Source organism: Eschscholzia californica, unplaced genomic scaffold (genome assembly GCF_041429995.1).
Source record: "Eschscholzia californica isolate CP2 unplaced genomic scaffold, dmEscCali1.0.p SCAF_6, whole genome shotgun sequence".
NCBI lineage: Eukaryota > Viridiplantae > Streptophyta > Magnoliopsida > Ranunculales > Papaveraceae > Eschscholzia > Eschscholzia californica.
In genome coordinates, this window is record NW_028238483.1 from 15,929,110 (window position 1) to 15,952,822 (window position 23,713).

The 23,713-nt window shown below is 36.3% G+C and overlaps 2 protein-coding genes and 1 pseudogene across 4 annotated transcripts; 2 read left to right on the forward strand and 1 right to left on the reverse strand.

Moving 5' to 3' along the window:
* The first annotated feature begins 11,893 nt into the window (after window positions 1–11,893).
* LOC147531992 (uncharacterized) lies at window positions 11,894–14,938 on the forward strand. Of its 3 annotated transcripts, none has more exons than XM_086647933.1 (3): window positions 11,894–12,034; window positions 12,185–13,312; window positions 13,466–14,938. In XM_086647933.1, exons 2-3 carry the CDS (start codon window positions 12,231–12,233, stop codon window positions 14,709–14,711), a joined length of 2,328 nt encoding a protein of 775 aa, XP_086504059.1. In that variant the 5' UTR covers window positions 11,894–12,034; window positions 12,185–12,230; the 3' UTR covers window positions 14,712–14,938. The 3 variants fall into 3 exon arrangements, with proteins under 3 accessions (XP_086504059.1, XP_086504060.1, XP_086504058.1); XM_086647934.1 differs by lacking the exon at window positions 11,894–12,034 and having other exon boundaries at window positions 12,121–13,312; window positions 13,466–14,747; window positions 14,836–14,938; XM_086647932.1 differs by lacking the exon at window positions 11,894–12,034 and having other exon boundaries at window positions 12,121–13,312.
* Window positions 14,939–16,122: 1,184 nt separating this feature from the next.
* On the forward strand, window positions 16,123–22,981 carry LOC147531993 (RNA pseudouridine synthase 3, mitochondrial-like; annotated as a pseudogene).
* LOC147531994 (uncharacterized) lies at window positions 21,611–22,622 on the reverse strand (the record flags this gene model as incomplete). Its single annotated transcript, XM_086646898.1, has 1 exon — window positions 21,611–22,622. A coding segment is annotated over exon 1 (921 nt), but the record flags the coding sequence as incomplete, so codon positions are not given.
* Window positions 22,982–23,713: the final 732 nt, after the last annotated feature.

Here is a 23,713-nt window from a genome sequence, read left to right on the forward strand (position 1 = left end):
CTTGTTCTGTTTTGGTAGTGGTTATATTGACTTCTATGTATTTAGGAAAGGTAGAGATCATGTTATGTATTTTTTCCAGATTATTAATCTCATGTTGAAAGCAATGGTCACAACGAATTTTCCAGATAATCCATAGAATAGTGGCATAGTGGGTATTATCACCCGTGCTACTAACTTGATATTTCTGTTCCCAAGTAAAAATCCATTCTGCTACCGAAGGTATATGTTCTGACAGTATATTGAAATAAAACCATATATTTTTTGCTATGGGACAGTGAAGTAAAGCATGCTCTATCGTTTCAATTTCCTTACAATTTGGACAATACAAATTATTGTCAATGTATTTACCTATTCTTTCCCTCACTGGGAGGGCTTTAGCACAAATTTTCCATATGAAAATCTTGATTCTGGGTATTACTGGAATTGCCCATATAAAGTTCCAATTAGGTGAGAGAGGTAAAGGAGAATTTATACTGATGCAAAGATTTTGATATAAGGATTTAACCGAAAATTTGCCAGATTTTGTAAGGGTCCATTTTCTTTGGTCGTCGTCATTACCTGCTATAGGGATGGACAAGATTAAATTAGTAATATGACTATCAAATGTGTTATTCAACAGTACCTCATTCCATTTATCTTCCTCAATCAGCTGCGAAACTTTAGACAATTGAGAGTTAGTATGATTAATAGGAGGTTGAAACATTGTAGGAATCCAATTATCATTCCAAATATCAATATTCTTACCATTGTGAACTTCCCAAGTGGTATACTTTCCAATGTTATTTTTTTTTTGAACTCTTTCCAATGTTATTTAGTTGTTTGCTGATATATTTCCAATGCCACGAGTGATGAGGTTTGGCTGCCACTGGATTGCCTGTGTGATTAAAGTACTTAGCTTTAAGGAATTGCACCCAAATTGAATTCGGTTCAGATTTGATCCTCCATGCTAGCTTACTTAACATAGCTTGGTTATCAAGTTCAGGGGAATGAATCCCGAGCCCACCTAATTTTTTTGGGCGACAAATCGAGGCCCAACTTTTAGTACAGATACCCTTAGACTTACCCCGCCAAAAAGACTTTTGCAAAGTCGAAATGCTCTTGCATATGCCCTTAGGAAGAGTAAAGCATTGCATTTGGTATCGGGGTACGGCTGCCGCTATTGTCGAAATGACAACAGTGCGCCCAGCTTGAGAAAGGAAACTATGATTCCATTTCTCTAATTTATTCTTAATTTTTAGAAGAATGTCGTTGAACACCTTCTTCTTTTGTCCCCCTATAAATAACTGGGCACCCAGGTATTTTTCCGAAGTAGAAGCATATTTAAGTTTGAGCGTTTTCATAATTAGACGCTTGAATTTAGGATGGGAATTCTTAGAATAAAAAATATTGGAGTTACTATAGTTAATCATTTGTCCTGAAGCGTCACAAAAAACTTTAAGCGTATGGATGTTGTCTAATGAATTCCGACCAAATATGATACAGTCATCCGCAAAAAGGAGATGTGAAATCTTCAGGTTATAGTTATTAGTAGGGAAACCTTGGAACTTATTTCCATCGTGTTCAGCATTAATTAGCCGGCTGAGACCTTTTATGGCAATGGTGAAGAGGAAAGGAGAAAGAGGGTCTCCTTGCCTAATACCTCTCGAAGGGAAGAAAGTAGTGCCCGGCCGGCCATTAATGAGAACCGCCATAGAAGTCGTAGAGATACATTGAGTAATCATATTGATCCAATGCTCCGAGTACCCTAATTTGGACATTATATCTGTAAGAAAGTTCCACTCAATTCTGTCGAAAGCTTTGGACATGTCCAATTTCAGCCCAAAATATCCAGTAGATCCTTTCATGGTTTTGAGCGAATGAATGATTTCCTGACCAATAATCACATTATCGGTAATTTGTCTACCCGGGATATAGGCAGCTTGGAAAGGGGAAATAATATTATGTAAAGAGTGTTTAAGTCTATCAGCCAGAATTTTAGTGATAATCTTATACGTGGTATTGAGGAGGCTAATGGGTCTGTAGTCCGCTGGCGTTTGAGGAGAGTGGTTTTGGGGAGCAGATAAATATGGGTGTGGTTAGTTTCAACAGGAAGCTCAGCCGTGGAGAAGAAGTCTTGTACTAAACTATAAATGTTGGGGCTAACTGTATCCCAGTTCGTTTGAAAGAAAAAGGGGGGGGGGGGGGGGGTAATCATCAGGCCCAGGGGCCGCTTCTCTTTGCAGGTTATTAATGGCTCTAGAGATTTCTTCTTGATCAGGGATATTGACTAGCTCTTGATTTTGATCCGCTGTAATGGTTGGGTGGAAGAGATTAAGGATGTCTATGTTAGGAATGTTATTGGTAGAAGAACTAATGGTCGAAAGGTGATTAGTGAATATAGCCTGAATATTTTCCATATCTTCTAACCAATCTCCATCTATGTTTTTGATCGCTTTTATTTTATTATTCCTATTATGTTGAATGGCCTGAGAATGGAAATATTTAGTGTTTTTGTCTTCTACAGAAAGAAAATTGTTCCTAGATTTTTCTTTCCATAAAATTTCTTGATGTTTATAACATTCTTCAAGTTGATAATTCAAATTATAAAACTCTTCTTTATTAGTGGTGGTATTTATTTTATTGATGGTATTTTTTATGTTGTTTTCTATATTACCAAAAACTCTTTTATTCCAGTTAGTCAAATGTCTACTAAGTTTTTTGAGGTTCACTTGAATATTACTGTGATTAGTCCAATTGTTAGCGATAAAATCATGGCCGTCAGGGTGAGACATCCACGTGCGGAGAAATTTAAAAGGTTTAGGTTTATTGTTACTCTCTTCTATGTCAGCTAGAAAAATGGGAAGATGATCAGAACCTACCGACTCCAGGAGACTAATACTAAATTTATTATTATTGCGAAGCCAAGGAAGGTTACCTAAAGCCCGGTCCAGCCTCTCTTGAATGAAATTAGCACCAAATTGTCTGTTGTTCCAGGTGAAAGGGAAACCTCTAAATCCCATGTCTAACAAATTCATCCTATTGATATAAGACAACACTTTAGGAATATGTGAGTTAGTGGCTAACGATCCACCTTCTTTATTCTGGTTGTCTAGAATGGTATTGAGATCCCCTATAACAATCCATGAAATGTTGTTGTCCGTATTAAGAGATTCTAAAGTTTTCCAAGGTTTGAGTTTGTTGTGATGATGAGGGCAGCCGTAAAATCCCGTAATAATATTATGAGAGTTATCATTAGAATTTAATATGTCCATGTGAATAATATTATTATCAGAATAAATAATCTAAAGATTAATGTTGTGTTTCCAGTACACAACTAATCCTCCCCCTTTACTGATAGGTTCCACAAAGTAATTATTGTAATGTTTAGAGATCTTAATATATTTGTTAATATTTATCGATTTAGTTTTAGTCTCGGCTAGAAATATAATATCCGGATTAAGTTTGGTAATAAGATGCATTAAATGTTTACGGGTACTAAAGGAAGAAATACCCTTCACATTCCAGCTAAGAATGGACTAGTATTAGCTATGAATTTTTTGATGAAAGGCCCAAATTTTGGGCCCAAATACAAAAAAAACCCAACCGGGATTATTAACCCACCCAAAACCCAATAATCAACTAATATCTCAAATCAAACCCAAATACACATCCCTATGCTCAATCCGGACCCAACTCGTATCTCTAAGACTTTATTTATTTTCATATTCCCTCTTTTGCCCTCTTATATATATGTAACCTAAATCAACACCCTCTCACTCTTTAAAAACCGAATTTCTCTCTCTCTCTCCCTCTCTAAATTTTTTTCAGCTTTCCCTCTCTCTACATTTCCAGCTTCATCATCTTCAACCATCAACTTCATCGTTTTCAACCATCAACTTCATCATCTTCAACCCTCTTCATTATCTCTTTCTCTTTCTAAATTTTTTTCCAGATTTGTATCTCTACATAAACCTAAACCCTCTTCAAGAACATTCATTATCTTCCTTTATTTTCAATCATCTTCAATCATTATCTTCATCATCTTCAATCATCATCTTCAGCCATCATCTTTTTTGTTTGAGCGACCTTCATCATCTTCTTCGTGTGAGCAACCTTCATCCTCTTAATGGAGGTCAAAAAAAAACTTCAAATCTGATTTTAGGGTGTTTTCATGGTGTTTTCATAGTTTTGTAGAGAGTTAAATATATAGATTTGTAGATCTACTTATTTGAAGCTCCATTGGTGAGGTTGTTCTTGGTTTTAGGGTATTTTCATGGTGTTTACATTGTTGTTCCGTACAGATTTGTTAATATTAGCAACCACTTCTCGTTTTGTAAGCAACACTTTACAGTTTGTCTAAACATTTTACGGGATGTGTTAACACTATTCCGTAGTTATGTTAACAGTAGCAACTGGTTCTCGTTTTGTTAAAAACACTTTACAATTTGTGTTAACATTTTAAAGGATGTGTGAACATTTTGAAAAATGTTCACCACAATTTTGTATTAAAGATGTTCAGATCAGTCTAACGTTTTCTAAGCATTTTAAGCAGTGCCCAAACATTTGTTAAATTGCAAAGCAGAATTCAATTTAAAATACCTACACTTCTCCGCTGATGAGAGAACTTTCGATTTTGAAACGGACATACTCTGCCGTTGTGTAACATTTCCAAATTTGCCTTAACATTTGTTAATTTGTCTGGCCACTACCCAAACAAACTAAACATTCCGTATAATGTTGTGACATTCATCTAAATGTTGTAACAACACTCTTGGATGCCATTCGACAGAAGATTATGAACAAGATGACAAAGCACAGAGACGCTGCTATTGGATGGAACACATTTATGTGCCCCTCCATTAATGATGTTCAGGATGGAAAATCCGAAGTTGCCGAGACGTGAGTTACGTCGAGGCAGGCCCACTTATTTTTGAAGTTTGCCGAGACGTGAGTTACTCTTACATGCTCTTGCCGGCGTTTGCAAGTAGACATTCTGAAAAATGTTGAATGAATGGATTGTGCCTTCATATATTTTCTTAAACAAAAATGATATTTAGTTCTCTTAATCATATAATGTTATCAACATTCCTCAAAATGTCTATATATCTTTAGTTGTGTCTTCACATTTTATCTATTTCTTTACACATTCCGAAAAATGTTGAAAGAATGGATACTTATGTGGTTAACTATTCTTTTGTAGATTTCTTTTTCATCCAAAACAAAGGCAAAACTGTAGATTACATTGATAATAATGTTAGAACATTATCGATTGTGGCTTCATATATTTTCTTAGACAAAAATGATATTTATACAGAGTTTGAATCATATATGGTTAGCAACATGGCCAGCATTTTGTCGACATTCTCAAAAATGTCTATACATATTTGATTGTGTCTTCACATTTTGTTTACTTCCTCAGACAAACTATTTATTGTCTATGCATCTCATATATTTTGAAGAACAAAAATAATATATTAAACAAATGTACTCCATATTCTTTCAACATCAAGATCCCACAACAAACAAAAACAGTACAATACCACACAAAATAATTTATAATCATTTTTTGTTTGTCCTCTAAGCAAAATTGAAGTCGTTGCGGGTTTACGAATGTGAACATAACACCATTTCTCAAAAACAACTTCACTATTGCTTAGAACTTCTTTCTCAAAGCACAAAATATCAACCACACTTTCAATTGAGGTTTAATCTCCACAATCTTTTGTTTTCCTTCAATATTGATGACACTGCCCGATGCTTCAAAAACACAGTAATACGCATGTTAGTATTTCTATATATTACTTGCAAACACTGTAAGACTTATGCAAACAATCTGTAAAATGTCATACCACCACCACCACTAATGTACAAATATATTCTGAAATGGATGAAGATTATATAACTTGCATGCTACATTATACATAATGCTTGAGGAACAATTTCTGCAATTCTTAAACATTCTGGATAATGTTCCAACATTATTAATATTGTTTTAACATTATTCGAATTGTTTGAGAAACAATTGTTGTTATTACCTTGCGCCCCTAAACATTATTTACAATGCTAGAACACTGTCAAAATGCCGGGACAATACCAATAGTGCGAAAACATTATACTTAATGTTAGACCACAATCAATAATGAGAGGACATTTCAAAAATTTGATGCCACTGTTTCCCCCAAATTTTAACTTTTTTCACAGAAACTTATGTCATTTCGTATGCATTCCTAAACATTATGCAAAATGTTTAGGAATGCATCTTACCTTGGTCTGTGATTCAGTCACCTTTAATATTTTTTTGCCTTTTTTACTAGGCCCTGCAATTGTTGTCTCTTCACTAGCCCTCTTTCTAGAGCTAGCTCTTTGTACAACCTATTGTCTTGTTGCTTCTCCTTTTTAAATGTTTTGCACAAAATGATATGTTTGTAAGAGACCCAAAAATGTTGATAACAAAACCAAAATGTTTCTACACAACCTAAAATGTAAAAAACATATCAATTTTTACTCATTAATAACCACAAAATCCATCAACACCTCACTAAATGTTAAAACATAAACCAAATTGTCTGACATTGACCAATAACATCACTGTAATAATCAAGTAAAACTCCCAAAAATCATAAACAAAGTACTAACTGTCTCAACATAACCCCAATTTCTGGAACACAACCCAAAATGTTAAAACAAACCATTCATTTCATCAACATTTCAGAGAACAAAAACTGGACTACAAATGCTTCCAAATTGTCCCTTACTACCTTGTGAACTGCTTTCAAATTACATTTGTAATTTCAAGAATTTTTCTTCTTTTGCTCCCTTGGCTCTGTACGTTGAGCCTCCACCATCTGCTCTTTCGATTTGGATGTCGCAGATCAATGCTTCAAACACACAGTAATAGATATGTTAGATCATTCAGCAAAATGTTCCAACACGACTACAAATGCTACAATACTGTAAGCTGATGCCAATGGTTTTCAGAACTTTTCACAAAACCCTAGGAATAAGAGTAGGAATAAGTGAAGCAACATTTTACAGAATGACAACACACTAGCAATTATGCCAAAACATTATACGAAATGCGAGACCACAAACAATACTGAGAGGACAAACATATCATTTTCTTGCCTTTTTTACTAGGCCCAGCGGTGGTTGGCTCTTCACTATCTTTTATATATTTTCTGCACAAATTGAAATGTTTGTAAGATACCCCCACATGTTTGAAACAAACCAAAAATGTTTCTACACAACCCAAAATGTTACATCATATCAAGTTTCAGGGGTAAAACCACCAAATGCATCAACACCCAACCAAATTTTTTATAAAGAAACAAAATGTCTCCAATATTTACCAAGAACAGAACCCAAGATGTCTCAACATAACCCTAATTTCTTTAACAAAACCCAGAATTCTAAAACAAACCATTCATTCATCAACAAAGACAAATAACCAAAAATCGAAAACAAAGTACTAAATGTCTGCACAGAAACTAAATTTTCTGATCACAACCCAAAATGTAACAACAAACCCATAATTTCATCAACAAACCTAACCTAAAAACTTGATGAAGAACCATAAACCCCAAAATTACCTTCTGTGAAGATGCATGATTCCGAAATCAAAAACAAAATCCATAAATGTTTTATCACAAACCAAAATGTTTTCAACAATCACGAAGAACAACAACTTAAGAGCAAGTTAAACCCCCAAAAATCAGAATCAAAGTACTAAAGGTGTGAAACGAAACCCTAATTTTTTGAAAACAACCCAAAATGTCAAAACAAACTCATAATTTCACCACCAAAAACCCTAAAACTTGACCAAGATCAGAGATAAGAAGAAGATTTTGAGGAAGAACATAGTCGTACCTGTGTGTTAAACGCTGCCGAACAGAAATTAGGGTTTGATGATGCTCGAAGAAGAGAGGAAATAAGCCGATTTGTTGAAAGAGAGCGAAATAGAGAGAGAGATGAGAAGATCAAGTTGCTTTTGAAGGTTTAATAGAGAGAGAAAGTAGCCGGAAACGCTTCGGTTGAGAGAGTAAATGGTCGAAAATCGTTTCGTTTGAGCGAGATAGAGAGAGAGCAGCCGGAAACGCTTCGGTTGAGAGAGTAAATGGCCGGAAATCATTTCGTTTGAGCGAGAGAGAGAGAGAGAGTGAGTAGCCGGAGATGCTTCGGTTGAGAGAGTAAATGGCCAAAAATCGTTTCGTTTGAGCGAGATAGAGAGAGAGAGAGAGAGAGAGAGAGTAGCCGGAAACGCTTCAGTTGAGAGAGTAAATGGCCGGAAATCTTTCTGTTTGAGCGAGAGAGAGAGAGAGAAAGAGAGAGAGAGAGAGAGAGAGAAAGAGAGAGAGAGAGATAGAGAAAGAGAAATGTTTGGATGGAAGAGAGAAAATGAGGGTTTTAGTGTCTAATCAATTATAGAGAGAGAGAGAGTGTTTTTAGGGAGAAGAGTCTAATCAACTCAGACTAGAGAGAGAAAGAGAGAGGCATGTGTTGGCTGACACAAGTACATTTGGGTGGGAAATGGGTGAGGGACATAAGAGGTAACTATTTCTTTTGGGAGGATAGGAAGGTAACATCACTTTTTGGGTTTTTTTTGAGATATTATTCCCTATTGGGTTGGATTTGGTATTTGGGCTCCTTTTTTGGGCCTTAGATTTATCCTCTCATTAGCTATTGACATCTAAGACTAAGAGAAATGAAGGGTGCCTAATCTAAGAACAATAAGTACATCAAGAACAACTAATCTACCTAATCTAAGTACTTAATAGACTAAACAGACAGATTAATGAAACCACTAAGGCCAACAGTAACTCTGATGTTTATTCCTATAATGAAACCACCAAGGCTATCCTGAAAATACCCATTGATAGAATGAAAAGAAGAAAATTAAAGTAAAGCAAATATATATCATTATTATTATTTATTTCTATTAATTATTATATTTAACACTAAAAATATATCTAACCAGTTGCAACAGAGAATGATCATGTTATACCTAAATAACAGAGACACCAGAATCTAAAGTTTACTAATTAGATTTCAACACCAAACAAGAAGCACTAAATCAAGCAGTAAACAACTAAAATCACTAACAAAATCAACCACCACTAAGAACCCTAAAAAAGTTGATTGCAAGGGTTTGATTTTGGGGAAATCAAAACTCAAGGTATGTACTCTGTGATAACTGCAAGAGATATTAAAAAGAAGATGAAAGTGACAGAAGGAATCACATGCAAGTTCACCTTTAAACCGAAAGTAAGAAGTAGGCTAAAGGAAGCTAATATTAAAGTTTGAGGGTGAGGAGTGAGACTTCCCTGCTTAATGAGTTCTATGATTGTTTCTGGCTGCTTGCTTCAAAATTATCTGGATCCGTCGATCTTCTTCTACAAGGGAAAACGAAAAATGAAGGTTGGATCTGGATACTTGAGCATCTATTGATCTGGAGTAAGTGCTTCTTTCAATCTGGAGCAAATGCTTCTGTGGCTGAAAGGGATCCTGTTTAGAGATTCTTTTGATTAGTTGTGGGGTGATGATAATGGAAGTTTGATGATAAAAAACTATGTTTCTGGCCTAAGTGATTATGAAGTATGGAGTTGGATTGATGAAAATCCTTGGTGAGAGTTAGGGTTAGGTCGAAAGAAGAGGGAGGAAAAAATCGCCACTAGATGACGTCATCGAAACTCTCTCTCTCCTAAAAAAACCCTCCCCAATTACCATTTTTTAAGTATGCTAGTTATGTATTGATATATTTGATTACCATCACGAGGATAATTACATAACCGAAGACCAATAATACGTTTACATAATGTGCGGTTACAACTAGAAAATCGAGTTTGTTGCAACCACTCCATATATCCGAAGTAAACGAAATTTCTCCTTTCACATTTTGTAGTTCGTTCATCACAAAAAAAATTGATTTTTAAAAAGTTTAATGATGTCATTCCTAATGGTATGTCTACTAGTTTTACGATATAAGGGTTGAACGGAATTCTTAAGCCAACGTTCTAATTTTGGATCTTCGACATATGTTAAAGGTTGTTCATCACTTGCAATATATAAAGCTAAATCTTCCCTCATTTTTTTACTATTATATGTAAATAATGGTTGTCTACTATTTTGACTTCAACTATGGTTTTTTGAGTTGGAGCACCCCCTTCATGCTTAGGTTTACAAGTTTGTAAATGTCGTTTTAAAGTAGACAATCCATTCGAAGGGTCTCCGACATAATCTCTTTTGCAAAACATACAAACCGCCCTCATACTTTTAATTCCTTTGACCGTTCTTTCTTCCATCGTAAAATAATTCCATACATCGGATTTCAATTTTCTTTTAGATTGTTGAGTTCAGGTAGTCTCTACAGTTTGTTCTTCACCGGACATTTGGACATTATCATGTCCGGAGGGACTACCAAAATCATAGTTATCCATAACTAAAATAAAAATGAGAGGGTAGGAGAAAAGAAATTATATGTAAAAAACTCAAATAGGTTGAAAAGGAAGTAAATTACTTACTTGATACACTTAATTGAAGTCTTGAATAATTGATTACTAAAGTAATTAATTGAAGTTCAATAATTGATCACTTGACTCTTGAATAATAGTCCTCTTTAATTACTAAACCAATACTTGAAAATTTTGAAATCTTGAATCATTGTAGTTTTAAAGAGTGAGAGGTAAAATAATAAAGATGAAAATTTTTAAAGCTTGAAGATGAAGTTAAGAGAACTAGAGAAGATGAGATAGTTTTGAATGGAAATTGAGTAAAGAAGAGGGGATATTTATAACAAAAGGAGGTGAAGTAAAATGACACTTTTTACCCCCTCCCCCTAACAACTAGAAAACGGCTAGTTGGGGGGTAGAAATGGTAAAAACTCCAACGAACCGTTTTTGTACTTGGTTAAGAAAAAAATATTTGAAATATGACCGTTGAGACGGGCCGGGCCAGTTTTGGCCCTCCAAAACTATAGGCCCAGCCGGGACCGTCAACAGACCCGAACTTACATGGCCCGGTATCCGTACAGGCCGACCTGGCCTTTATAACAACACTAAACCAAACACACTATTAGTGATTTGATATCGGACAAGAGTATTAGGGTGGTTGAAACCAGTGGTCCAAATATCCAACAATCATACGCGGCATAACATACAAAAACGAGAATCCACATCTCTCAAGTAATTACTGCAAATTATCTCATACAATAGATGAATCTAAATAGACGGGGTCATTAAAAACCTAGCATTACCAAGTTGAAATTTCATTTCAGATTTCAAGTCAATTAACCCCGAAATGTTTACTTTAACTATTTTGCACACTAGATTGGTTTGATGCTTTTTCAAGTTTTATATAATACAGTATGACATAAAAGTCTGAGCTTTAACTGTAATGATCGTTAGCTTCTAAACTACAGGAGAGAGAGGGAGAAATACATACGCTTTAGGGTTTGACAAACAAGAGCGAAGGTAGCTTTCTGGTAACGGATGGAAGGACTGTAAACTAGGGATTTGATAGAAGCAACAACCTTGCGTATGGCATCTCCTTGGAGTACATTTTTCAATACCGTAGCTGCTTCTCTTCATGCAAAGAGAGAACATCGTTCGGCATTGTTGGGCTTCTTCGAGCCCTTCGACGTCTTCTCCGGTGGTGGTGCGGTGGTTTTGAGTCGCGCCATTAAAACGAAATAGCTAAGAAGATGGTGGCGCCGGTGTTCCTTTGACAAGGCTGTTAGGGGGTCCTACCGTATTAATTACGAGTTTTAGGGTAAAAGGGGCGCCTGTAGCAATAAATAATGCGCCTGTAAAACTTCCCTTTATTGATAATATTGAAAAAAGACGCTGTAATGACGTTTTTTTATGACGTTTTTGTATGACGTTTTTTTATGACGTATTTTTTATGACGTTTTTTTTTGACGTTTTAGGAACTTCAAATTATAGCAACTACAACTCTCTATATATCTATCTACTGTCCGTTTTCTTCCTCACAAACTCAATTTGATTCCCGCAACCCTAAATCTAGCTAATATCATCACTCTTCCAGGTATTCTCAATTAGCAGTTCAATCTAATGTTGTTCATTGTTAGAGTTTAAAGTTTGGATTTTTATATTGATTTGTTATAAATTAAGGTTGGGGTCTGAAGTTTCAGCACCAACTTGGATTCTCTAAGTTCCTAAGATTACTATTTTGACATTAAATTATCTTCCAGTTTCTAACCGATTTTTTATTGGAAAATTTCGGAATTCTTCTCATCCATGGAGAAGAAAAAGCTTGTAGCAGCATCAACCACAGGGAAGAGAAATCTGCGAAGTCGTCCGCCACTTCCCTCAGCAGCTCCATGGCTTGTTCTACCTCGTAAAAAGAATGGGAAAGATCACGGATTTTACAATCTTCTTGAACCTAATAAGAGAAATTGTATTAAGCGAATACCAGAGTTGAGACGAAGATCGTATTGGCAATCACCCTCTCATGAAGGTTGGTTAGTTGTTTTGTGTGATGATCCATCTGAATTCAATGATAAGAACGCTAACAGTTCAACTTGGGAATGTGGGGATTGCTTTCTTTGGAATCCATTGTCGTTAGAGGAAATAAAATTACCTAATCTATCCAATTGGTTTGAATTTGATAATGGGTATGAGATCTTTGATTGTGTTTTGACGTCGCCTCCCGCTAATAATGACAAAACCAGTATAGTCTTCTTCTTATTTGAAGAGGATGAATGTGATGTACTACTCCTATATTGCCGTCCAGGAGACCAACAATGGAGATCAGAGAAGTTTTCGCCTACCGATATTAATGGCGGAGAATTATTTAATGGATCCTTACTTTGCTTTAGAGATAAATTATATATTTTCTTCTTAAACGATTGGCAGCTTGAGATCAAAATAGAAAACAAAGTTGAATTAGTTGAGGCTTCCGAAAGTAAGTACCCCACTTTTTCAGGTGTTGGAATACATGGGAGTAGCCATCGTAAATATGTGGTATCTACTGATGAACTCTTCATGGTTCATATATATCATAATTCTAGAGGGGACATATGCTTCGACAAGTTAGTTACTGCAATACAAATATGTAAATTTGATTTCTCTTCAATGGTTTGGGAGGAGTTAACAAGTTTAGGTGATCAAGTGATCTTTCTCGGGGAAACCACAATAGCTTGTTGCTCAGCGTACGAATTGGGTCTTACAAGAGGTTGTCTGTTTTATACATTGCCTGGAGATCAGAGCTTGTACAAATATGACCTAGAAGGGAGAAGTGTTTCAGTTTCTTTGCCGTTTCTAAAGATCCCAATGCCATTTTTATCAGGTGAATGGGTGATGATGCGTCCAACTGTCAGGTAACTTTGGAAAGAATAACACATACTCCCATAGTATATACGTACCTATCTTGCTTATTTGTTAGGTTATTTTTGTTTACTCTTATATAACAGATATAAACATGTTTTTTAATATATATAAAACGGGGCTAAATATTGTGTTTAAAATTTTAGGGCTTGTGATGGCAGCAGAATAGACAACATTCTCGACAACAATGAAGAGGTAGTTAACACTATTGATGCACATCCGAAGAAAATCAACATAACTAATAAAGAGAATGGGGTTGAGGGGAGTGATGGAGTAGAACTTGAAGAAGCAAAATCATGTTGTATTCTTAGCGAAGACATCATGGTCCTGATAGCAAGTTATCTCCCTCCAATAGATTACGCACATCTTCGTGCTGGAAGTAGATGGAATCGGTCAGTATTACCTGCACTAAACTGGAGAACTTCTTATGTGAAGATGATAGGTTCATCGATGACATTTTTATCTCCGTTGCTGGTCTTCTCTGAAGCTAATGGATCCAGATACTATTTTGTAAACCCAATGCAGAATAATGAGAAGTACCTCACGAGTGACCAAGAAATTTTATTAGGTGCAACTATCCGTTTCTCGAAGGACGGGTGGTTACTAATGACGAAAGGTGAGAGGAATATTTTCTTTTACAATCCGTTTACAAGAGAGTCAATCCAACTTCCGGACTTACCAGAACAGCACGCCAACAACAAGTCCTATGGCATCTCATTCTCGTCCTCGCCTACTAATTCAGATTGTAGAGTTTTTGCCATCACCGAAGTTATGGAGATTGATGATTCGGTTGAAAAAGTTTCCATCTCCTTCATTACTAAGGGAGAGGATATTTGGTGGTCGGGCTTCTACCCAAAGCCAAATATATATCGGCCATGTTTAAACAACCCAGTTTTCTACAATGGAGCTTTTTATTCCCTAGATTATAATGGAAGTTTAGGTGTTTTTAAGACTGATACTTGCTTGTTCGAGGAGATTCTAGCTGGTCCCAGATGGCTCTTTGATTATGCCTACCCAAAGTTCTTGGTTGAGTACAAAAGGACGCTCTTTTTAGTAGATTTAGGACATCTTGGGTTGTCGATTCGGATATTTAGATTGGATTTCTCTAGTATGGAGTGGGTTAGAGTTGCAAGTTTGGGAAAGCATATGATGTTAGTCAGCAATACCTCATGTATACTTGTTGTTGCTCCTAATAGTAACATGCAGAACAAAATTTATTTACCTAGATTACATGGTGATAGCATCATATATTATTCTCTTGAGAAAGATAGGTGTTACTCCACTAGAAGTCAATCCTCTATCAAGGGTTTTTACGACACGACAGAGCCGTTAAGTTGTAGTTGGATCAAGCCTAATTGCACCACAACAGTGGGAAAACTTGAGTGGTTTTAGTATAGCTCTCCTTTCATATGCTTTCATTATAGAGCCGTTACTACACAATTAGATAAGGTAAACTGATATTTATTTATTTTTGTACAAAAAAACGAAAAATTAGTACTAATTTTATGAATAATAGTTATCTTTATTAGTTAAGACTGTGTTTCATGTTATTCACTTTACTTTCTTAAAGGTTCTGGATCGAATGATATGTTAATGTTGATATACATAAATTATGTGCAGAATCGAGAGATCGAGAGAGATAAAAGGTCATCACTTATGTGAAGACGATTGCTTTCCTGAGTTTGTAAAACAATATTTAGATAGAGAGGGCTATGGAATGCCCCAAGTTTAAAAAAGGATTATACAACAAACTGTCAAAATTGTTAGTCGGGAGCCAAACGATCTACTGATGCAGATATGAGAGCCAAACAATATTTATAAAGAAGATGATCTTCCATGCTTCACGACTTAAATGTAGTACCCGTGGGAATCTGCACTTAGATGAGCTTCTTGCTCCCAATGTGATTCTTTTAGTCCTTCAAACTCTCAATAGATACTCATATTATTTTATTTTGGTCTTTGAATCGGTCTTCATATACTAAATTGTTATTTAATGAAATAGTTAAAGAAATTAAATCTTTTTAGATATAAATGTATCTCAACAAGCTCTGCGAATACCAACATTCTAGGCTGTCAATTAGGCAGTTTGGATTGAAACATTGGCAGACAACATCCAGTATTATTGCTATACGCCATTCATTTATACGTGAACAGACTCTGGTCGCCCCTAAAATGGTTGTTCTACTACAAACTCGTCAAGCAAGGTCCCTGAACAAGCCAAGATTTGGCATCCTAAATGAGTATGTGCTGCCACGGCTCCACCAAGCACAACTGGCAAATAGGTAGTATTGTCAAGAACCTTACTTGAAGGGATAGTACTCTCACGGATCCGCCAAGCATGGGCCGTGAATAGGCCAGGTTGTTGTGTGTCACAACTGCACATGGGACATTCTTGGCCACCGTGATGTTGTGAAACACGAACTAGGAGCATCCTTACAATCATCAAGCTGCCTGGCCCAAAGCACAGCAAACCGATAAGTAACTGCATTTCTCAGGCCTGGTTACCCCCGACAAGGGAGAACACGACTAAAAGAAGGATCAAAGCATATAATGTTTTCCTGAATATCAGAGTTGCAGAGAACAGGAAAAAGATCCTTAATTAGCTAGAAAAGAATGTGTACCTGGCTGAGCATATTGAAGCTCCAAAAGATAAAGCTCCTGTGGAGAAACTCCACAGTACACTAAAAAAACTCGGTAATGAATCAGATAATCCATGGAAATGCTTTATTACATAAGAAAAAACTTTAGTAATTGAGAACTTGAGATGCAAGCAAAATATATACAAGTTAGTCCTAAAGACGTGATGGAGGTCGGAACTCTTTATCCAAATGCGGATGAAATTGAATATTTGCAAAGGCTTGTTATGTACAAGGTATGCCTCTCTTGGTTCAGTTCGGTGTCTGTAAATGAGGCGGGGGGGCTGTAAAGGATGCATTATCTTAGAAAAAGAGGAGCCTCCCAAGGCGGTGTCTGAAACTAATACCACAATTTTTTTTCTTTGTTTACTAGCCTTAGACTTTGTCTTCCACAAGTTGGAAAAAGACAAGGAAAACGAAAATGACAAACAATTTAAGGTAATCGCCTTTTTAAAGCTCATTTTTAAAAAAGTTAGTTTCTCATTGAAACATGCTGGCATTATCTTTGAACTTTTCAAGCTACTTACTTGCCACCCTTGCTGCACACTTGACAGCTCGCAATCCCTAAAACAGGCTCAGTAGTGTACCAAACTGTTGTTATAGAAATGGATTTTCCAATGCTAGCAACTAGTCTTTGGAAAGTTGAGGACAATATTTTGGGAGGAACAGGTATTGTTAAAAATCGCTGTAACTCGCATAAATCATGTAATAGGTTTCAATTGGTTATTGATGTTTTTCCTGTTGGTATCAAACTGATGTAGGAATTGTGTTTCTCTTGTGTGTCCTAGAAAGTGCAGAAAGCATACAACTAATTGTTTCAGGGTTCAAATTGAACGGTGGCTACCTTGCCATGCTTCTTAATCTTTTAGGTATAAAACTAATTGAAGCATGTTGAATTAAGTCTAGTACTTTGTAAGTTTGTATGTGACAACTTTATTTTATTATTCGAAAAAATAGGTGCATCGGCTGGACAGAGTAAGCAGTGGGATCCTCTTAATGGGAAGAACGAAAGAAAGCACTGCTCAACTCCACTGGCTGTTTAGTCACACTACTAAAGCAAGATCCTCATCTAAGGTTTTTCTCCATTTCAATCACTTTTTTCTTTTCTTCTTTCCTCACCGACCCCCTTTTATTTATTGGATTTGCTAATCAATGGTTCAGATTTGGGATGAAGCTTGCGAAACGACAGTTCAGAGGTATCGGGCACTGGTTATAGGCTGTCCTAAAGAAAAACAAGGTCTCATTCGTGCCCCATTATCAAAGGTATAACGGATTCTCTTTGCTTCATATATGATGAATTTGTTAAATCACGCAGTCATTCTTCTTTTTGACCAAATTAGTGATGGTCTGCAGTAGCTTCTTAACGATGGTAAGACGGAAAGATTCATAATAGCTAATCCTTCAGGAATAGAACCTTATCAAGAGGCTATAAGTGAATATCTTATACTCGGTCCAACTATTAATGGATGCTCATGGGTTGAGCTATCTCCACTTACTGGTCGCAAGCATCAGGTACAAGGAATATATTTAGCTAATGAGGTTTATTCGTAGGATAGACAATTTCATGTCCTATAAAAATTCAAGTTTCGAAAATAAAAAAAAAAACTGGGGTTTCATGTGTATCCCCCTTGAAAGGCAACAACTGAAAGTTCATACAAATTGCAACACGAATAGCCTAAATACCCTTCTTGCGTAATCACAGTTATTAACTACTCGGAAACACAGTTTCCTCACGCTCTCTAACTCTTGTGCAGCTGAGAGTTCATTGTGCTGAAGCTTTAGGCACACCAATCGTCGGGAACTACAAATACGGTTGGTATGTGCACTCAAAATGGAAGCAAATGCCTCGTGTTGATATCGAACCTGTATCTGGGGAACCATACAAATTAAGAAGACCACATGGTTTGGATGTTCAAAAAGGAAGCGTCTTATCGAAAGTTTTCTATATTGGATCTACATTGTAGAGAACTTATACTTTCTAATTTTGCCAAGTTCTAACAGGTTTTGAGTAAAGAATCTACGAAGAACCAAGACTCGACTCTCAGTTCTAAACCAGACATTTTACGTTTTGTAGCACCAATGCTTTTGATAAGAACCTTCAAGTTCTTCTCTAGGCCAGCCAAAGATAAACGTAATACTAATATAAAACTTTATTAATAACTTCAATATTCATATCTAACTACTATGAACTCAGCCATATATATAGGCTAGAATTAGACAAATTAGACTCTAACTAGGATTCAATATTTAGAAATATAGAAATATAGAAACTCCTAAATTACTTAGAAACTCTAAAATATAGAAACTCCTAAATTACTTAGAAACTCTAAAATATAGAAACTCCTAATTTTAAATATAGAGAATATCTTTCTCTATCATTCCTCCTCCCTTGACAGCATCCTTGTCCTCAAGGATGTTCTCGATCATAGTTAACACTGGGTCTTCCTCATCTTCGACACTTGGTAATTCATCATCAACTGCAGTATTAGGGAGAAGTGCTTTCTTTAACACAGAAACATGAAAGACGGGATGAATTTTAGCTCCTTCTGGCAACTCCAAGCGGTACGCTACTGGACCGATTCTTTCCAATATTTTATATGGACCATAGTACCTTGGAGATAACTTCTGAGACACCCTTCTTACGGTAGAACTTTGTCTATATGGTTGTAATTTTAAATACACGTACTCTCCTATTTGAAATACTACATCCCTTCGTCCCTTGTCAGCATATTGTTTCATCTTATTCTGAGCAGTATGAAGATGACTTTTGAGGTTGGAAAGAATGTGACCCCTTCGTATAAGCGCTTCATCTAATGTCGCAGTTTGTGCTTCACCCGAAATATATGATGCTAATACGGGAGGTGATATACCATATACTGCCTCAAAAGGGGTTAGTTTTGTCGATGTATGATACGAAGTATTGTACCAATACTCTGCCCACGGTAGCCATACAGCCCAACTTTTTGGTTTATCTCCTACAAAGCATCGCAAATATGTTTCTAAACAACGATTCACCACCTCCGATTGGCCATCGGTTTGAGGGTGGTATGCTGAACTCATCCTAAGTGTAGTGCCTTGTAAACGAAACAATTCTTGCCACAACTTGCTAGTAAATACTGCATCTCTGTCGGATACTATAGATTGGGGAAAACCATGCAGCTTGACCACTGTTTCTAGAAATTTTTGAGCAACTGTAGCTGCTGTGTATGGGTGTTTTAATGCCATGAAATGGCTGTACTTAGTGAGACGATCTACCACTACCAAAATTACTGATTTCCCTTTTGACTTCGGTAATCCTTCAATGAAATCCATAGATATATCAGTCCATATAGTCGTAGGAATGGGTAAGGGTTGTATAAGACCTGCAGGAGAGAGGGTACTATATTTATTTTTTTGGCACGTGTCGCAACTAGCAATATATTCTTTGACATCTCGATGCATTCCGGTCCAGTAAAACAACTTTGAAAGTCGCTTCATAGTCTTCAGTTGCCCTGCATGCCCTGCAGCCGGTGATGAATAGAACTCAACCAATAATAATAGTTTCCATCTAGATTTTGGACTTATCAATAACTGGTTTCCTCGGAAGTACACTAATCCATCCTTTACCGTGAAATTCTTCTCACCGAAAGAGGATTTGTTCATCTTTTGTATAAAATCTACTATCCACGGATCTGTTTTTAACTCAAGCTTTAGATCATCCATCCAAGCACAACTCACATATGTGATTCCCGATAATTCTAAAGACTCGTACTTACGAGATAATGCATCGGCTACTTTATTTTGACTACCAGGCTTGTACTGAATTGTATAATCGTAACCCAATAATTTCGCAGTCCATTTTTGTTGCATGGGAGTGGCTGGTTTAGCTTCCAAAAAATGCTTCAAACTTTGTTGATCAACCTTCACTATAAACCTTCTCCCAATGAGGTAAGGTCGCCATTTAGTGATGGCATGAACCATTGCTAATAGTTCCTTCTCATACGTAGATAATCCAAGGTGTCGTGGCCCAATCACCTTACTAGTATATGCTATGGGCCTACCTTCTTGCATCAGAACTGCCCCGATTCCTACTCCACTTGCATCACTTTCAATTATGAACTCCTTACAAAAATTTGGTAGTGCTAATACCGGGGTAGTCGTCATAGCGGTTTTCAAGTTGTTGAAGGCTTCAGTTGCTTCCATGGTCCATTTGAAACTATCCTTCCTAAGAAGTTTGGTCAACGGAAAAGCCAATTTACCATAATCAGCCACAAATTTTCGATAATAGCCAGTTAAACCTAAAAACCCTCGTAATGCTTTTACTGACTTTGGCAATGGCCAATCTATAATGCTTTGAATCTTGCCCGAATCCACTTCTACACCCTTAGATGTGATGACATGCCCTAAATATTCAACTCTCTCGGTACCAAACGAACATTTACTCAATTTGACCTTGAGTTGGTGTTTTTCTAGTATCTGAAATACTTCTCTAAGGTGTTCAAGGTGTAAATTCCAATCTGAGCTATAAACCAATATATCATCAAAGAAAACCAACACAAATTGACGTAGCTGACTTCTGAAGACATCATTCATGAGATGTTGAAAGGTAGATGGTGCATTGGTCAACCCGAAAGGCATGACAAGAAACTCATAATGACCATCATGTGTCTGAAAGGCAGTTTTATGTACATCTTCCTGTTGCATCCTGATCTGATGGTACCCGGACCTTAAGTCTAATTTTGAGAAATACAAAGCCCCATGCAATTCATCTAATAGTTCATCTATGACCGGTATAGGAAATTTATCCTTTACCGTAATTTTGTTTAGTGCTCTGTAATCAATGCACATACGCCACGTATCATCTTTTTTCTTTACTAATAATACAGGCGATGAGAAAGGGCTTGTACTCGGGCGAATTAACCCAGATTGAAGTAGTTCTTTTACTATTTTCTCAATCTCATTCTTTTGACCAAAAGCATACCTATAAGGTCGAACATTAATAGGTGAACTATTGGGATGTAAAGTAATACGATGATCGTGACTTCTCATGGGTGGTAAACCTGTTGGTGCTGAAAATACCACAGCAAATTGTCTAATCAAGGATTGAATTTCTGTATCTATATTGGAATTAGCTTCATCGTTGTTTTCACCTGAAATTTGACACAAAACTCCCAATGACCCTTGCTTGAGGAGTCGTTGCATAGCATGGCTGCTGGCGATCTTCAGTTTCCTTCCTCTAACACCTTCCAAACTAAATTGTTTACCTTGTATAGTGAATTTCATTGTTAAGTACTTGAAATCCCAAGTTATTGGCCCAAGTGTTTGTAGCCAACTTACTCCCAATACCATATCACAACCTCCAAGTTTCAATATATAAAAATTTCCCGTGAAAGCATACTCATTAATCTTATATTCTAGGCTAACACATTGCCCTTCACAAGTAATTCTTGATCCGTCTGCTACCATAACTTCAAAGGAGTTGTCAAGTACAGTTTTAATACCTAGCTTCTTTGGGATGGAAGCGTCAATAAAATTATGTGTACTGCCTGAATCAATTAAAACAATAACTTGAGCCCGTTTAATTTCACCTTGGACCTTCATGGTTTGTGGTGCAGGGGAGCCATCCAATGCATGCATAGAAATCTCCACATGTTCTTCTTCTTGTGTGTATACCTCTTCATCAACTACCTCACTTCCAGTTTTGTTTGCGTTATCATTATCTTCTTCTTTCTCAATGAGGAATAAAGTTTGTGTCTTACATCGATGACCACGATACCACTTCTCATCGCAATTGTAACATAATTGTTGTTTCCTTCTTTCTTCAGCCTCAGCTGATGTGAGTCGGCGAATTACGGGTGCTTCATTATTAACCCGGTTTGGTATTATTGGTGGTCTTGAGTTCAGTGGTTTTGCATTGATAAGGGGGTTTGCTCTTGTAATACTTCTATAGCTTTGGCGTCTCAAAGAGACTTTTTCGTCTTGTAATCTAGCTATAGACATTGCCTCATGTAAGTTTAGTGGATTAAAGGATTTAGTTTCCAGTCTAACCTCATCTTTCAATCCACTCATGAAACAACTCATTAAAAAACTATCTGGTAAACCATTAACCATGTTTGAAAGACGCTCAAATTCTTCTTGATATTCAAAGATTGACCCAGTTTGTCGTAATTTTGCTAGCGCAGCCCCTGCATCTTCATACGTCGTTCTCCCGAAGCGACCTACAACTGCTTCGACAAAATCTTCCCATGAACGAAAATAGTTTCCTCTTTTAGCCCATCGATACCATTGTAATGCTTTTCCATCCAAGTAACTGATTGCAAATTGAATCTTTTGGTCTTGTGCAGTGTCATAGAATTCAAAATATTGTTCAGCTTGAAAAATCCATCCTTCCACATCTGATCCGTTAAACCGTGCAAAATATAACCTTTCACCTTTAAAGCGATCACTTCTTTGAGACACAATCTCTCTATTTTCGACCAATTGACCAATCTTCTCAATCAATAATGATTGATTTACCGTCATCTCAGTCATCTTCTCCGCCAATTCACCTAATTGCTTCTCCATTCTTTCTTTTTTTTCTTTTCGAGTTTGTACCATAAACGAGATTCTCTAACGAAGATAAAAGTAATGCGAAAGCGAATGATAGGAGCGTTTGCTCTGATACCAATTGATAAGAACCTTCAAGTTCTTCTCTAGGCCAGCCAAAGATAAACGTAATACTAATATAAAACTTTATTAATAACTTCAATATTCATATCTAACTACTATGAACTCAGCCATATATATAGGCTAGAATTAGACAAATTAGACTCTAACTAGGATTCAATATTTAGAAATATAGAAATATAGAAACTCCTAAATTACTTAGAAACTCTAAAATATAGAAACTCCTAAATTACTTAGAAACTCTAAAATATAGAAACTCCTAAATTACTTAGAAACTCTAAAATATAGAAACTCCTAATTTTAAATATAGAGAATATCTTTCTCTATCAGCTTTCTCTTATGAAGATTAGTTGCAACCTCATGTCCTCTTACTTGGTCTAAAACAATGCCAGATTGTTGTCTCCTGTTGGTTTTGCCGTCTTCAAACCTATCATTTCGATGAAGAAGAAGCAGAAAGAGGAGTAGTCAACTCAAGGATATCCATCTATATATGTGTATATTTATGGAAACAGACTGATTAGATCAGCCACTTTACTAGTTTAAGAGAATTAATTTTCTAGGAAGGAACTGTCATCGGAATTATTTATAGTTGACTGATTCGTTCTAATTTTACGGAACAGCTAAACTTCTATCTGTTCCCTTACATATCAGATTCAAATTTCTATCTATTTTTCTTAAACATCTGAGTTAGACCAATTTATATTCCGAGACAATAAATGGCAGAAGAAAAATGCATTGAGCTATTAAAAAGGACAGCAACAATTCATCTACTCCCAAAGTAACATCCTAAAGTTGTATGTAAGAGCCAACTACTCAACAATTTCGGGAATACACCATACTTCACTCTAGTGAGGTGATTCGCCAACGGTAAAGGTTAAACAAAGAAGTAGGTTGTTTTGGAAGTGGTGGTGCGTTTTTTTGTCATCGTCGAAATCTCACTCATGTGACCCAAATATACTCAAAATCAGCCCTAACAAAAAAGTATGATTCAAGTCCATTCAGACTTCAAAGAAAAAAACAAGTGAGACTACTTGTGTGTAGAGAAGAAAAACACTAAGAGATCTCCAATGCAACACTCAATCTTAGAAATTCTGAGTGCCATCTAGGATTTTT